This window comes from Mastomys coucha, unplaced genomic scaffold (assembly GCF_008632895.1).
Source record: "Mastomys coucha isolate ucsf_1 unplaced genomic scaffold, UCSF_Mcou_1 pScaffold21, whole genome shotgun sequence".
Classification (NCBI taxonomy): domain Eukaryota; kingdom Metazoa; phylum Chordata; class Mammalia; order Rodentia; family Muridae; genus Mastomys; species Mastomys coucha.
The window spans coordinates 169,203,211-169,219,896 of NW_022196904.1; the positions used below are offsets into that span (position 1 = coordinate 169,203,211).

General features: G+C 47.0%; 2 protein-coding genes across 3 annotated transcripts in view; one reads left to right on the plus strand and one right to left on the minus strand.

Moving 5' to 3' along the window:
* Positions 1 to 2,979: 2,979 nt before the first annotated feature.
* On the minus strand, positions 2,980 to 10,956 carry Rbp4 (retinol binding protein 4). Of its 2 annotated transcripts, none has more exons than XM_031390214.1 (6): positions 10,753 to 10,956; positions 10,321 to 10,444; positions 10,085 to 10,221; positions 9,820 to 9,926; positions 4,193 to 4,405; positions 2,980 to 3,269 (listed from the first exon to the last, which is right to left on the minus strand). In XM_031390214.1, the coding sequence occupies exons 1-6, from the start codon at positions 10,872 to 10,874 to the stop codon at positions 3,232 to 3,234; spliced, it is 741 nt and encodes a 246-aa protein (XP_031246074.1). In that variant the 5' UTR covers positions 10,875 to 10,956; the 3' UTR covers positions 2,980 to 3,231. The 2 variants fall into 2 exon arrangements, with proteins under 2 accessions (XP_031246074.1, XP_031246073.1); XM_031390213.1 differs by lacking the exon at positions 10,753 to 10,956 and adding an exon at positions 10,560 to 10,630 and having other exon boundaries at positions 10,321 to 10,449.
* Positions 9,924 to 16,686, plus strand: part of Pde6c (phosphodiesterase 6C) — a 65,992-nt gene continuing 59,229 nt past the window's right edge. Inside the window, exon 1 of the mRNA XM_031390212.1 lies at positions 9,924 to 9,987. The gene's annotated coding sequence lies outside the window, so the exon portion shown is untranslated. The remainder of the gene's footprint in view (positions 9,988 to 16,686) is intronic.

A 16,686-nucleotide genomic window follows, 5' to 3' on the forward strand; every position in this document is an offset into this window, starting at 1 on the left:
TATAAAGCTGTACCTTGAGGTTGCTCAAACAAACCTTGGAGCTGATTCAGGGCTCAGATTTCTCTCTAAAGGGACTCTGAGTCCCCACCTTGGGCTCAGAAAGCCTTGAGATCATTTATTCATTCCTATCAAGATTGCTTAAGGAATTTCCAAGGAACAATTAAAAATGACCTCTTTTCCATGTATCAAAAATGGGTTGGGGACATGGCTCAATGGTAGTGTGGCCCTAGGTTCAATCCCCAGTACATTAAACAAAAAGAAGAAAGAAAGAAAGAAAGAAAGAAAGGAAGGAAGGAAGGAAGGAAGAAAGAGGAACAAAAAAGAAAGGAAAAGGGAAAAAGAAAAATACTACAGACCACTTGACCACTTCAGTAGACAGAGCACCATAGAATCAAAGAGGGGAGGATGGAGTAATGGAGAGGGAAATCAAGAGTGGATGCTTTATTACCTTGCCTATCAGAGGCCTTTGAAACACCTGCCCTGGCTGTGTGGTAGTTTCAGTACTAGGAATCCAGTAGTAAAGCAGAAAGCCCTGGCTCTGTTCTCAGGGAGCTCACCTTCTCATAGAGGCAGAGGACCACACATGCTAAACATAAGACAATGACTAATGTAGCATCCTACTGTGACCAAGCACACTGGAGAAAGTAGGACGGGGTGTGAGGGTGTGGGGGGTGATGGTTGTTTGTAGGGGTAGGAATGGGCTGGGGAACACTGAGGAGCAGTAGTGGAGTTGAAAGGCGAAAGGTTAAGAAACAGTCATGTGGATCCAGAGGAAGGACATTTGCAGGAAGAGACAGGCTGGTGAGCCCCGTGGCCCAGGAACTGCAAACTGTTGACTGGGTCTTCTTTGTACTTGATGCTTGGAAAGAGGGGTGCTCCCCTGGAGCCCATCCATGGATGCCAATGAAGTTCCAGGGCTAGGTCAGGGAAGGCCTGGCAGGCCAGCATAAACGTTCCCAGTGCTCAGTGGGCAACACTCAGGTTTCCTATGGGAGGTCTAAAGAATGAATGCTTTTCCTCAAGCTAGTCCGAAAGGCGCAGGCTTGAAGAAGCAAGAGTGAAAACGGAGACCAGGTGTGTGGCCGCTGGAAGGAGCAAAGCTGATGGAACAGTGAAGGTGCGTGGTGAGAGTGAAGGTGCGTGGCATCAGGGAAGGATTATGTGCAATCATCTTGGGCTGTGCTTGGGAGCATGAGACAGTTTACATGAATAGGGTGTCTCCTGGACTTTAAGCCTGGCACTGGTTAGACAGTGGAGCAGGCCACACAACTAGAGAAGCCCGGGAATCGAGTGGGGTTTCATTTAGAACATATGCTTGAAATCCCAGTGTGGCAGCTGGATGAAGAAATAGGGAATGGAGCCTGATGATACAATGGTTTGGGAGAATACAGATGGTGTTTAGAAACCCATGGTTTTATGAGATAGTCTGGGAGAAGATTAAGAAAGGAAAGAAACCACAGCCAGCCACTGGGAGCCCAGGGTATGACAACGCGTAGGTCTGAGGTGCCAGCCGCTGGGAGCCCAGGATATGCCAATGCGTAGGTCTGAGGTAAGAGTTATGGCGACCAAGACAGTAACTACAAAATAACAAGGTGCCTTTGTTCCTAGGTGGCTAATGGATTTGACACACTGATGCTGTTTTTGAAGGGGTATGTGAATATCTTATGGCGGTGGTGTCAAATGGGAGCTGAGGAGCCAGACTGTCAGCTCCAGACTGCCAGCTCATTCTGAGAGTAGAAGCTGAGTTTTCTCATGCATGGCTGTTTCCTCTGCCTTTGCTAGACAACAAGGCACACAGGCGTTCGGTGTGAGCTCCCCCATGGTCCTTAAAAAACGTTGGCAAAGCAACTCCAGTACGCTTCACAGATGTCCTCCTGTGTGAACTGTTTTCACAGCTCCTTCACATGTTTGCAGACATCGTACTGACTCTGTTTATCCATCCATCAGGCAGAGATCAATTGCTTCCCAAATTTAATGAGAGAAGCCACAAAGCCAGTCCCAAATCTCACAGCTCCAAACTAGATTAGATTTAAAACCATGTACTGGCTGGTTTTGTGTGTCAACTTGACACAGGCTGGAGTTATCACAGAGAAGGGAGTTTCAGTTGGGGAAGTGCCTCCATGAGATCCAGCTGTGGGGCATTTTCTCAATTAGTGATCAAGGGGATAGGGCCCCTTGTGGGTGGTGCCATCCCTGGGCTGGAGGTCTTGGGTTCTATAAGAGAGCAGGCTGAGCAAGCCAGGGGAAGCAAGCCAGTAAGAAACATCCCTCCATGGCCTCTGCATCAACTCCTACTTCCTGACCTGCTTGAGTTCCAGTCCTGACTTCCTTTGGTGATGAACAGCCATGTGGAAGTATAAGCTGAATAAACCCGTTCCTCCCCAACTTGCTTCATGGTCATGATGTTTGTGCAGGAATAGAAACCCTGACTAAGACAAACCAAGATCCTCTGGTACCATGGCCTTGCTGAAAAACAGGCTCCTGGGAACCCCCGGGGAACCCAGACAATCACTACTGGGTATGGTCCTGGCTGCTTCCTCTCCTGCCTTGTTATTTCCTGCATACTCTTGCTAGGGGATACTAGCTTCCACAGCCCCCTCCCTAAACTCCCCCAAGGGAAAAACCAAGGCAGCCTGCTCTTTAATGTTCTGGGCCCATCTGAAATACAATGTGAATCATGCTAGAAGCATGAAGAGCAGAGTGGCTTCCTAGAGTCCCCTCTGACCATGTTTCTCGGCCTCCCAACTCTTTCCAGAGGTGAGCCTTCTCTTCGGCTGACCTCCTGAGCCCTGGGCTGACAGGTTTGATGGTATGGCCACTCACTTCCTCTTTTGGCTGTCAGTGCCTTGGCAGGCCATTTTTTAAAGAGCTTCTTAGGTCTTAAAATCCTTTCCTAGGGAGTTAGAAGGCAGTCTTTAATGGGGAGATCAGGCCTTGGCGTCTAAAAGTGCAACACACCTGCACAAATAGGTCTTCAACTCATTGGAAGATGGTGAGTATATGTTTAATAAATCAAGTTTGGAAACCCAAGCCTCAAACATCTCTCAGGGAACTTCAGTAAGACATACGTTTGTGTGAACAGATTCAGTCGTTCCTATGTACCTGGGCGATGTTTTAATGTCCACCTAGAGAAGGTAAGGGAGGTGGGGAAACTAAACTTTTAAGATAAATAGAGTTGAAGACTGGATGAGAGTTAATCAGACGTTTTCAAACTTCATATCCTCGATGTTGCTACAAACTGTTTCTTGAGGGTACGCTTTGACAGTAACCTGAAAGACAGAAAATAAAACCATAATGGCAGAGCGGTGGATGGGTGCTTATGCAGATAAATGAACACCCGGGCAGCCAGAGTGCAAGCGGCCATTCACGGGCTCCTGTGTGGCTGTACTTCACATGTTCCCGGACAGTTGATGCTCCAGCTCTTTGACTTCTCCGGAGAGCAGCCGTTCTGAGAGCACAGGACCTGTAGCACGGATCACTTTCTATTTATTCCATCCCACTGCATCTCCAAGTGCCTCGAAGCCCATGAGGGCCATCCCAACCTGATCTCAGCCTACACTTCAGTGTGACCCTTTTTGGAATTTTGAGGCTCAGATTTGCCCATACAAGTGAGTGCAGGTCAAGTCAATAGATAGCCCATTTCCCCATCATGTTTCTGAGTTTTAAGTTGGGGTCAGTTAAGGGTAACAGCCACTAAAGTACCCCACTAGTATCCTGGAGACTCCGCCTAGGAAACCCAAGTGGAGACCCGTGAGCTGACTGAGTGGTGTTTGGTTTTATGAAGAATAAAGACGTTTCAGGCACCAGTCTTCACAGACCTTGCTACATTGATGCTTTTGTTTATGGTTTTTCATAAAATAGCTGCATGTCCCATCCTGTTCATTACTAGGGACACTTCCTCTCCACCAAACTCTAATTCCTGCAGAATGCTTTCTCGGGGTTGTGACATCAGAAGCAAAATGTGGGGAGATGAGAGTGGCCCCGCAGCTTTGGTTATTGAAAGTGCCAGGCTTTGGGGAAAAGAACCTTCAGTCCCTTCGTGTGGCTGATTGCAAAGCCTCAGGAAAAATTTAATCAAGGAAGGCCAAGATTTGGCCCAAAGGAGGCTCCTCGGGCAATCCACTTGCACAGATAGATGTTGGGCCCTCTTACTGGCCCAGCCCTGCCACGTTCCCCAGGAAGACTTGCTCACCATTGTGCTCGATCCACCTGTACTGCCTCTCTAGGCACAGCTCCTCCTGCCGCTGCCTCACCAGCCTCCGTGTCTCTGGGGTCAGGCCATTGGGGTCACGAGAAAACACGAAGGAGTAGCTGTCTGCACAGGTGCCATCCAGATTCTGCAGGCGGCAGGAGTACTGCAGAGCGAAGGTGTCGTAGTCCGTATCGATGATCCAGTGGTCATCATCTGTAAGTCAGAGGGACACAGTGGCCCTGGGGGCCTGACCAACTGGCTACCACTGACGCCATGGAACGTGCAGCCTTTCCTGAGTGAGAGGAGGCTGCAGAGACTTGTGACGGCTTCTGTACAACTGGGCAAGTGAGAAAGGGTCTTGCTCTCTTTACAGAAAGGTGTCCTGGCACTGGAGGTACCTCCTTCATGTCAGTATCTCTTTGATAACAGAAGACACGAATCTTGTCCTGGGTTTGAGGACACTTTATTCACGTCAACAACTCCTTGAAAACTGATAGCACAAGGTTTTTCTAAAGGACCACTGAGGATGTGTTACTGTGTTTAGTACTACACCCTCCAATAACTCTGTCTAATGTCTATCGCCCTCAACTTATGCCCCTCCCAACTCGAGGTCATGACTTATCCATGCTCTACAGAATCTACCTCCCACCACCCCCCTTAGCCCCACTGTTCTTCTGTTGGGTGGGCTAGAGGATGCCAATCCGATGGTAAGAGTCTTTCAAGCTCTACCCTTATTTATGCTTAAGAACCCTACTCACTTCTCAGGCTGACAACTGGGATGCCTGGGGGTAAAAGATGTTCACTATCCAGCTTCAAATACTCATTAGAATTGGTATTTTTGGGGAGGGGGTGCTAAGGAGATGGCCCAATGAGTAATTGTGTTTGCTCTACACACATAAGGACCTGAATTCAAATACCCATGTAAAATGTTGGACCGTGTGGACCTGAAAACCTAGCTCTGGGAGGCAGGGACAAGGCAGATCCTGAGAGGTCACTGTCAAGTCAGCCTAGCAGGACCAGCAAGCTTCTTGGTGCAGTGAAAGACTGTTTCAAAGGAATGAGACTGTCAGCAAGTGTTCTGATAGCCATGCTCTGCTCTGGGCTAGTTCATGCACCTTCACACTCACATGTATACAATGAACGCATGTATACACACACACACACACACACACACACATACACATCACACACACATATGGGGTATTTCTTGCATCGTTCAAAACCATATACTAGTACTCCATAATTCAGATAAGCAGACAGAAATAATTCCCAAAGGACCAGGGCGCATGGCAGGCAGGGCTGGTGTTCAGCAGGAGCGCATACCTCCAGAGCTTGCACACCTAACCTCTGCCAGTGTCTCCAGACATTAGGTAAATTGGGAGCAAAGGAAACACGGACAAACAGGGTGGTTGTTATTTTTTCCCCTCACACCAAGGTCTCAAGCAAGGAACCATCTACCTATGTAAGGGTTCATACTGGAGGAAGATAGAGAGACCCAGATGTCCAAACACTGCAGCACGTGAGGACGCGAATGCCATTCACGTCCCCACTGTAAGTCAACACTGTGTGTGGCTCTCTCTGAACACTTGAGATACCAGCATAGGATCTGGCTCAGCACAAACCCAGACCCACAGGAGCACGGCTCAGGAGAGGATGTGCAGCCTTCTTCCTCAGCCCCTGCCCCCACTAGACAAGAAGAGGAGTGAGCCACTCCTTTATCTTCCAGGCTTTCAGAGCCATGGCTTGAAAATGTCCTTGGCCCACAACTCATCTGCTAGACAGTGACCATGAAGTTCCTCAGTAGGTGGACCAGAAATAGAAGTCACGTGGCTGCTGCTGGGCCACTCCTCACCACAGGCTCCACCCTCCCCCTCAAGCTCCTAAGTATGGAGGCCAGAGTCTTAGCATCATCTGGCTGGTGTCATGGAATCACTGTGTCACAAAGAGTACCCCGGGAGCCTGTCTCAGACAAAGAGTCACTGGTGTTTCAACTAGTACCTCAACGCATTGTCTCCGCAGTGAGCCCTGCACACCTGCAGCTTAACAACTTTATTCCCAAATTGTTGCCAGAATATAGAATATGATCTAAGAGCTAACTTTCTAAATCTGATTTTAGTGCCCTTGGCTATTTTACTGCTTTTGACTTAAAAGAAGGCCTGAGTTGGTTTGGTTTATCTCCAGGTTCTTTTTGACAGAATAGTTCAATCATGAAGAATCCCAACAAACTTCGCCAGATACTCCCTCCTAACAGTATGTGCAAGAGAAGACCTGCCAGGGCACAGCTTGAAAGAATGAACTTAGCCTTCCAGCCTTCTCTCCTGTGTTCCTCTGAGAGAGAGAGACACCCCAAGACTCCCCTGACATCACCTAACTGCACACAATAGACTGTGGAAAGAGTGCCTGAGGCAGAGACTGTGTAGCTGGCAGTCCCTGACTCCCCTCCAAAACCTAGAATATGACATTACGCTGTGGCTGTGTCTACAATGAACTGAACAGGTAGGCCAAGAGCTCAAAATTGCTTCAACTGTTCAAAAGAGGGAACTGTCTTGGTAGTTAGCTTTCTTAAAAAGATCTGCCATTCACTGCTCTCACTTACTGTGGCCCTAGAAAATGTTCCCTTGACTCCTTAGACCTGTATCTTCCAAAGAAACTCCCTACGATTCTCAGGCCAAAGGACCAGCCAGGGTACAGATTCAGGCCATTTACAACTAATCATAGCAATACTCTTGGTAAAGGAATGAAGCCTGAGGACTGCCCCTCCCCCATGGTTTGAATTATCTAGCCCACTGATTCTCAGACTTCACAGTGCAGAAGGAACTCACCGAAGTAATGTATTGAGAATGGATATACATGATGCATGCATTTAATCCCAGCACTTGGGAGGCAGAGGCAGGTGGATTTCTGAGTTCGAGGCCAGCCTGGTCTACAGAGTGAGTTCCAGGACAGCCAGGGCTACACAGAGAAACCCTGTCTTGAAAAACAACAACAACAAAACAAAAACAAAAAACAAAAAACTGCAGCTGACTTAGCTGAAGTTGGCCAAAGGGCAGTGACTTTGAGAAACACTGATATAGATATTCAAGCCTCATATTAAATAATTGTTCCTCCATTAACAAGGATCCCTTTGCCAAGGGAGTGGCAAAATTTATTTGAGACAAGGAATAAAGAAGTCTTAGTTCATGTTTTTCTGGGAGGGCATAACAAAATAACGATCCTAGCTAATATTTAATAAGCTCTTAATTCGAACCAAGCTAAACGTGTTCATCCACTACCATAAGTAGTTCTTTCAACACTCTTTTAAATAGGAATTATTCCTTAACTCAATTTGATAGCAAAGGAAATCAGATTTTAGAGGATCTAGTCTACAACTAAGTCTATGTTCCACTAATGTAGAGGCTGAGACCAAAACGACCTTTACTTTTGAGATGTCTCACTCCGTGCTGATCGAATGAGAAGAGAAAGAGATCAGTACAGAGCATGCCTAAGGAGGGGGCGGCCAAAGCCAAAGCAGTCGGGTTGCACTGAAGGATGGAGCACGGTATTAAAGCTCTTGCCTAACATGGTTCTGGATTCCATTCCCAAACCATTTATGGAGGGAAAAAAGTCAAAAAAAGTACCAAGGAGTCGGCTCCTCATTTCACCCAGCTGACACGCTCACAGTAAGCCACTCTGTCTTTAGCTCTTTAATCAACTACAATAGGGATTCAGAATGGCCAGAATTTTCTTGGAACTCCAGCATCAACTATAGAGGTTTATTACATTTCATTTATCTTGAATTATTTCCAATCAGGCCACCTTATTACAAATATATCCATTTGGTAAGATGTAGAATGTGAGTGACAAGGAGAGAGACAGAATTTTGGCCTCTCTGAGTGGCCTGCAACCTCCTGTCCAAATTCACACTTAATGTAAGGTCAAAGTCAAGGAAGGAAATTAGCACAAGGAATGAATTTGGAGTTTGTGTAGAAGGTGTCCAGACAAGCATATTAAACAATGGAAGGCAGACACCTCAAGTGAATTGGTAGACTCAGAAAACAGGGGTAAAGGCAGGGACAATGTTTCTTGGTGTCATCAGCGCTAAGAGGTGTCACCAGGTCCCAGCAGTTAGCTGTGTGTGAGTACCCCTGGGACACTCACTTCTTAACTTAAGTAATAGACTTGAACCTGAAGGGGTCTGTAGGTTCTCCCACTCCAGACCCAAAAATAAAGCTATGATTTCTTCACCTAAGAGTAAGGTTTCTCTACTAGGAGGCAATAGTATCAGACACGCTCTTCTTAGCACTTTCCGCACACCTATGCATCCTATCTTCACAGTTCCACATCTGGGTGCTGTGACTCTGTCTCCTCTGCACAGGAGGAAACTGGGGCACAGAAAAGTTAAGTGACAACTCAGCGAACCAGAGGTAATAGTTTAGTTAGGATTTGAACTTAGGTTGTGGGTGTGTGGGTGTGGATGTGTGGGTGTGTGAGCACCCCCCCACTCTCCACCCCCATACCCCCACACACACACCCCACCCCACCCACCCACACCCACACATACAAACAAGTGCGAATGTGTGAGCCCTGTGCCCGTGTGTCTGGAGATAGATTCCAGAGCCTTGCGCATGTTAGGCAAATGCTCTACCAATGAGCTACATCTCTAGCCCCTCAGGCAGTCTAATTTTAACAGGGCGAATTTAACTTTACTCTGCAGAGTGTTTTTGGAAAAGTAAAGTAAGGAGGAATTTTTCCTGGATACCCCCCTTCACCCTAGAGAAGTGATTCTCAACCTTCCTAATCCTGTGATCCTTTAATACAGTTTCTCATGTTGCGGTGGCCACCGACCATAAAATTATTTCCGTTGCCACTTCATAACTGTAGTTTGCTACTGTTATGAATCGTAATGTAAACACCTGTGGTTTTCAGATAATTTTAGGTGACTCCCGTGAAAGGGTCATTAGACCCCAAAGGATTGCAACCCACAGGTCTAGAACCATTGCCTTAGGGATCAGGGTATATACTTCCTTCTTTCTGGGATCTCACGATACTTCCCACCCGAAACTATTCCTTCGTTATCAAGCAGCTTACAGATTTATAATTTAAGTGAAATGGGCTGGGAGGGGTGTGTGTGTGTTAAAGAACATGTAGGTTGTGTGCCCTGAAAAGTGTCCCAAGCTTTAGGGAACTTTGTTGGCAGTTCTCAAAATCCTGCCTTGCATATGAGTTTTTAAGGAATGGAGACTATTGGATTCAGAACGCTGCCTGGCTGGTAGTCCACCGGGAGGGCCCTGGGCTGTGACCTAGCTCAGACACACAGTCCCTTCATCTTGAATCTCGGTTCTACCTCTGCCGATGTTCCAGACTGTCATACTGTTCCGGGACTCCACTCTTAAGAGACAGAGTGGAGTGGTACGGTGGAGAGGCAGCGTGGAGCAGGTCACAGCGGGATGATCAGGAAAATGGTACCCGACAAGCCCAAAGGCCCTTCTGAACTTGGATCAGGTATTTTTAGGCTGAGAATCCAGTCTCTTCTAATCCCACCTCCCCTACATTCAGACGGGGCTGAGGATTCTGTCTCGTGAAGCCCTTCCCAATGGTGCCACTGAATAGAAACGCAGTGATTTGGCCCTGTATGCCCCACTACTCACTTCCTCGCTGGAGAAAGGAGGCTACACCCCAGTACTTCATCTTGAACTTGGCAGGATCTTCGGTGTCTGTGAAAGTGCCCACCATGTCTGCACACACTTCCCAGTTGCTGCAAAAGCCAAGAGAATCCTGAGCCAAGCCAGGAACGGGCTTCTTCTACCTCATCCAAGGTACTCCTTTTCCTTCCCAGCTAGAGTTGGGCTCCCGGCCAGCCAAAGGCGGGAGGCACCTTGGAACGCGGCACATAGCCCACCAGAGGCCACTGACCTCAGAAGACGGACTCGTCCCTTGGCTGTGGCGCTCATATGACCCTTCTCGTCCACAGAAAACTCAGCGATGATGTTGTCTTGCAAAAAGAGACCCTCGGGGTCCTTTTTGGCGATGGCATACCAGAGCCCAGAGAACTGAGAAAGAGATGAGAGAGCTGGAGACTGGAGTCTGGGCTCCAAAGCCACCAGCCCGTAGGAAAATCGGGGGTGGAGGGGACCCGGGCTGATACTTACACGAGCCTTGTCGAAGTTCTCTTTGACTCGGAAGCTGCTCACCCTGCAGTCGCGCTCGGCGCGGCCGCCTCCCAGAGCCGCCAGCAGCACGAGCGCCCACACCCACTCCATCTCACACCGGAGTCTGCCCTGCGGGACAGGCGCCGGGTGAATGCTGGGCCGGAGGACCAAGCCGCCCGTCGCCCCCTCCTGCCCCACCCGGCCCCCGCAGGTCCCCGGGGAAGCGCGCGGCCGCTCACCAGCAGGAGCCGCGTGCAAGCCTGGCCGCCGCGTTCGCGCGCGCGTGGAGCGACGGAGGCGAGCGGCTGGCCGGTCCTTTATAGCTCCGGGGGGAGGGGGTCGCGCTTTCGTAACCGCGCGGGGTGAAAGACCGCGGGGAGGTGCCGGGGGCGGGAGGGAGGGGGCGGCCGAGCTTGCATAACGCTCCCTGACTCACTGCCTGAACGCACGCGGGGGGCCCCCTCCGTCAGCCTTGCCGCCCCAGGTCTCCTGTGCTCTGAGCTCCGCTCAGGGTGGTCTCGATGGAGCCAAACTCTCCAGCCCAGACGATCCATCGGGGCCAAGAGCTGGCCCGGGGACCCAGCGGCAGCCAGCTGCGGTCTTGGGTGGCCTCCAAGTCCTGTTGCCCTGGCTGGAGGCCTACGTGGCCATGGTGTGTGGTGATGGTGGCCTCACTGAGCAAAAAGGGACCTATGATGTAGCCTGGAACATTAGTGTCCAGGCCCTGGCTTTCCCAAGTGGCCCCTGCTTCTACTGAGAAGCTGTTGTGCGAAGCTTTTTGGCATATTTTGGCTGGTTTTTTTTTTTTCTTTTCCTCTTTGAAAAAGGGCATATTTTACTCTTTGATGAGTTGTGGTGCTGTTTGTGTCAATATTTATTCTTTTCGTTTCATCATCTTTAGAAGAACTAAAACGCTCCCTGTTAAATATTCTCTAGAAGCGCAACCTGGTCAGGACAGGAAATAGTTTCTCAGCACCAGTGGCCGAGTGGTTGATTGTCCACTTCTCTTGCCACACTTCCCTGAAACCACACTGAAAAACATAATTGGCAAGTGTTTACCATGCTTTTTTATTTCTAAGCCGTATTAGGATTTCTTTATTTCCAGAACAGTGAGGAAAACTGGCTCAGGAAGAGAAAGGGAGAGGAAACGAATTCCATAAGTTCGGTAGTAGCCGAAAAGGCTGTTGACCGGTTGATTCTTTTGCCTATGGCACGACACAGCTCACTACGTTTCCCTCTGTCATTTGGAGTTTGCAGTCTGTCAAACTGAACCTAGCAGTTCAAAGGAAGAAGATTTCAACCAAATGAGATTAGGTGAAAAAAAATTTTCTTTTTGACGAGAAAGTATTTGTGTCTCTTTTGCCCAAAGTCTGAACATCTGTACATTGATTATTTTGCCAGAACCATATAAGAGGGGATGGGGAAAGGAGAGGAGAGACGCCACAGAAAGAGCTAAGTTTCTTTCAACAAGCGCCTTAGCCGTGTCTGGCAACCTCGCCAAGATACCTGTGGCTTCCTTCAGCTTCCTGTGACCTTTTGGACATTCACCTGCCTGGTTCTCTGCTTTATGTTCTCCACCCCTGCATCTATTGTGCTCCTGTAGTCTCTGTGGCACCAGAGACTATGTTTTAACTCCTCGGGACTCTACAACTAGGGAAAACATAACTCCATGGGACTCTACAACCAGGGGAAACTGTTATTGGCCAGGAGGCTAACTGGGAAATTTGACCGAACTAGTTTTACCAAAGGATGCATTTCTTGCCTCTCAGTTTGAACTAGGGCTTAATTCCAGTATCTCATGCGCCCTCCCCCCCCCAATCCAAGGATATTCAAATCCTTTGTATAAAATGATGCATTTGAATATAATCTATACACGCCCTTGGGTGTATTTCAGTCTTCCCTGGATCGTAATGTTTAATACAATGTAAATATGTAAATAACTTTTGTACTGTAAACAAAGAACTATGAGTTCAATATAGAGACACCAGTGTGGTGTATTGCTATGCAAACATTTTTTTTTAAACTATTGTTTAGAGAATGACAAAAAGTTAATAGCGATCTGGACCTCAGCGCCTAACTACATGGTTCATAAACCAGCTGAAGGTGTCTAGTACTCAGACACACACACTGAGGAGAAGGTGGAGGTCTGTGGGATGGTGTGAGGCTACCACAGGGTGTGCAATGTGTCACCATCCCCCCCGGAGGTTCAACAGAGTGCTTGTTGTGCATCGAGTTCAAGTTGTTTCTTTTGTTTTTTATTTTTCGGTGACCTTTTCCTCTAATATTTTTGGCTCTCACTGTTGGTTGAAACCACAAATAAAGAAGGGAGAACCAAGCAGCTCCAATAAGATGTGCTCAGAAGGTCATGGTGCAAGCCTGTGCTTGCTGAGGTTGTGGTCCGTATCTCTGCACCCAGGAAAGGACTTCTGGGTACCTCGTCCCTGGAACCTGCTTAGCACTGTATTCCCTCTTCATACTCCAGAGCAGATGCTTTGACTGATGTCTGCTTGTTCCTGAACAACCTGGGTGACATGCCTCTGGCTGAGCCCATTGCCTCTGGCTGAGCCCATTGCCTCTGGCTGAGCCCATTGCCTCTGGCTGAGTATTTCAGAAAGAAAAGGTCTGTAATCCCTCTGGTCAACCAGTTCTCCTGGAGCACACTTTGGTGGCTCTGATGTTTACTGTATAGCAAATAAATATGGAAGATATCAATGTGTCTTCTCTCCACAACATTATTCATTTATCCTAAGTGTTTAGAAAGCTGAGCCATTAATCTTCTCCTCTCTCTCCTCTCTTCATTTCTCCCACACCTCCTTTCCCTCTTTCTCCTCTTTTCTCTTCCCCCACTCCTCCTTTCCCCCTCCCTCCTCTCTCAAACCTTGGTGTTTTAGATCCCAGCAAAGAAAAACAGTTTATTTTGGCATTCTCTCCTGGATTTCTTCATGATTACAAATATGTGGTTTCAGGTCAACTGATGCTTTGAACATTATAAATAACATTTCAGAAATTCATATATATGTATCCAAAGGTTAAATATTCATAGTGGTTATCCTGTTATCCATATATGATAGGATTCAAACAACTTAGGACTTATTTTTCTTTGTACCTCTTGTATTGTTCAGTTTTTCTCCAGACCAAATGTCAGTCATAAACTAAAACAAATACTTCATATGCCAACATTTTTTCTGGCTCTCTTTATACGCAAAGCTGTGTTCTGAGTTTGCATATAATACACACAAAGTTCATTTCTTTGCCATTTCTCCCTTCAACACTGATAGCTGTCCCATTCTTTCTCTATGAGACACCATTTACACACAATAGATACTGACTTACCTTTCTTTACTGAAAAGCTTCATAAAAAGTACATATTTAAAGACCAGTCAGAAACCGGGCATGGTGGCACACACCTTTAATACCAGCACTCAAGAGGCAGAAGCAGCCATATCTCTGTGGGTTCAAGGGCACCCTGATCTAAACAGTCAATTCCAAGCCATCCAGAGTTACAAGGTAAGACCCTGTCTCCAAAAACAAAAACAAGACAAAACCAACAACAACAACAAAAAACCTTTCTAATGTCTAGTTTCTCAGAATTTAGCACTTATATCTGAGTTGACTACTTGTCATTTTGTCAAATTCTTTATATCCCACTTCCATAGAGACTACACTATCAGCTCTTGCTTCCCTTGTACCATCTCCCCAAAGCTTCCTAAGACCACAGCCTAAGTTCTGGTCTCTGGAAAGTGTTACCTGTTTGTGTGTAACCTGTCTCAGATGGGTTACATAAAAGCTGCCTGTCTGACCAAATTCATTTATTTGCTGCTAGTGAAACAGCCAAGCTAGCAACGCCCTGCCCCAGTGAATTTACTTGCATGAGAAGTTAACTTGCACGGGATTACGCCACTGTCTTAGTCAGGGTTTCTATTCCTGCACAAATATCATGACCAAGAAGCAAGTTGGGGAGGAAAGGGTTTATTCAGCTTACACTTCCACACTGCTGTTCATCACCAGAAGAAGTCAGGACTAGAACTCAAGCAGGTCAGGAAGCAGGAGCTGATGCAGAGGCCATGGAGAGATGTTCCTTGCTGGCTTGCTTCCCCTGGCTTGCTCAGCCTGCTCTCTTATAGAACCCAAGACCTCCAGCCCAGGGATGGCACCACCCACAAGGGGCCCTACCCCCTTGATCACTAACTGAGAAAATGCCCCACAGCTGGACCTCATGAAGGCACTTCCCCAACTGAAGCTCTCTTCTGTGATAACTCCAGCCTGTGTCAAGTTGATACACAAAACCAGCCAGTACAGCCACTGAGGCTTTGAAGCATCATCCATACGAGATGTTAATATCAACACTAACTTCCATGAGCAAGCCGTCCCCTAGAAAATGCTGGAAGATGTTTTACCATAGAGCTAATGCAAGATATTTACACCCCTGCCATTAAAGAAATTAAGCATTTTTGACCACTACTCCATTTTGTACAAAGTAGCATTGACCTCCTCAGGTTGTCCAAAAGGCCAAGGAAAATGAAAACCAAGGAAGTTGGGCAGCATCTAAAGATACCAAAAGTATTGGTTGGAAAGTGAAAAGGCTAGCCAGCTAATGTTGTTAGGTACAGGGAGTCAAACCGATGAGAACACGTGGTAGACAGTGGTCCAGTGGAGCAGGATCCTTGGAGCAGCCGCTCTGAGAAGCTTTGCCAGCAGCCAGGATGCCAGGAGGAATGACTTCCACTTATTGTTAGTCCCTTCCTGAAAGCTATAAGTGAGGATGTAACTCAAGCGAAGAGAAGGTACACAGACACCAGGTCAAATCCATCCCCACACAGCACCCCACATTTGCCAAAAAGCCCTCTAAAAAGCTTCATAGCTCCATGTTGGTGGTTTTCTATTTCTAGTGACTCCCCAGCCTTGGGGAGAAGCCTTGGAACTCTTTGCTATTTCCCTACTTTGCTGCTTTGGAACTACTTACTTTGAGACACTTTCTCCTGCTCCACGTGTAGAGTCCACTATAGCTATACTAACTGAACTAAGGAGCTTTTTATTCAGTGATGTAATCCCATGTAATATTTTCTGGGTGTCCTTGTTGCTGTGTGGTAAGGTGAATGCATTTCCTATACCAGACTAGGCCTCTATGAGGTGTTCTTTTGATATTTAGGTATTTTTTACATAAAGTAGCTTCTGAGTTTTCACCTGCAAGACATTGGAACCTATATAATCAGCTTTTTCTTTCTGAGGTCCCTTCTGAAATATTTTTTTCTGTGCAAGGAGCTTGTCTTAAGATGGATCCCCCGCCCCCCCGGATTTGGAAAGAAAAACAAGCTAGAATATCTAAGCAAATCACGGACGTTCCAAGTTAACACGTGTAAATGAGGAGACTTAGATATCACATATTTCCTATGATTAAAGTTATTAAACATGTAAAGTCGAAATCCAAGCACACCTTTACTTCTACTCGGTAGAGCTCTCTTAAGTTACCGAACTGGTTCTGGTAGCTGTGCTGGCTAGTTTTATGTCCTCTTGGTACACGCTATAGTCGTTTGGTGGGGGAACCTCAAGAAAACCCTTCCTTAAGATCAGGCTTTAGGTAAGCCTGTAGAGAATTTTCTTATTAGTGATCAATATGGAAGTGCCCCCAGCCCGTTGTTGGTGATGCCCTCCCTGGGCTGGTGGTCTTGGGTTCTATAAGAAAGTAGTCTGAACAAGCCAGAGGGAGTAAGCCAGTGAGTAACATTCTTCCTGCCTCCAGGTTCATGCCCCATTTAAGTTCCTGCCCTGACTTCCCTGGATGACGGACTATGATATGGAAGTGTAAGCTAAATAAACCCTTTCCTCCCCAAGTTGCTTTTGGTCATGGTGTTTCATCAGTGCAGCAGCAGCCCTACCTAAGACAGTAGCATTTATAAGGACTGGCTTAAAGAACAACAAAATTAATCTCTAGTCGGGATTTGTTTTAAAGTGTTTGGTTTTTACTTGAGCTTTATCTAAATGCTACATAAAAATCAAAAGTGCCAGGAGCTAGATATCACTCAGTGGTGTAGAACACTTTTTGCTTTCAAAAGAACTCTGGTTCAATTCCCAGAATCCACATGACAGCTCACAATTATCTATAACTCCAATTCCAGGGGGATTTGACACCATCTTTTGATTGGTACCAGCCATGCATGTGGTGAAAATACATACATGCAGGCAAAACATTCATACATATAGAATAAGATAAATCTTTTTCTATGGAGAAAAAAGTTAAAAGTACCAGACTGGTGCAGCCAACTTTCTAGGTGTTCAATAACCGTGATTGGGAGTCATACCAGTGTGGTTGTAGGAATCCAAAGCTAAATAGTCTAGTCTTTGCTTTCCTTGGTCAACTAGGTCCAA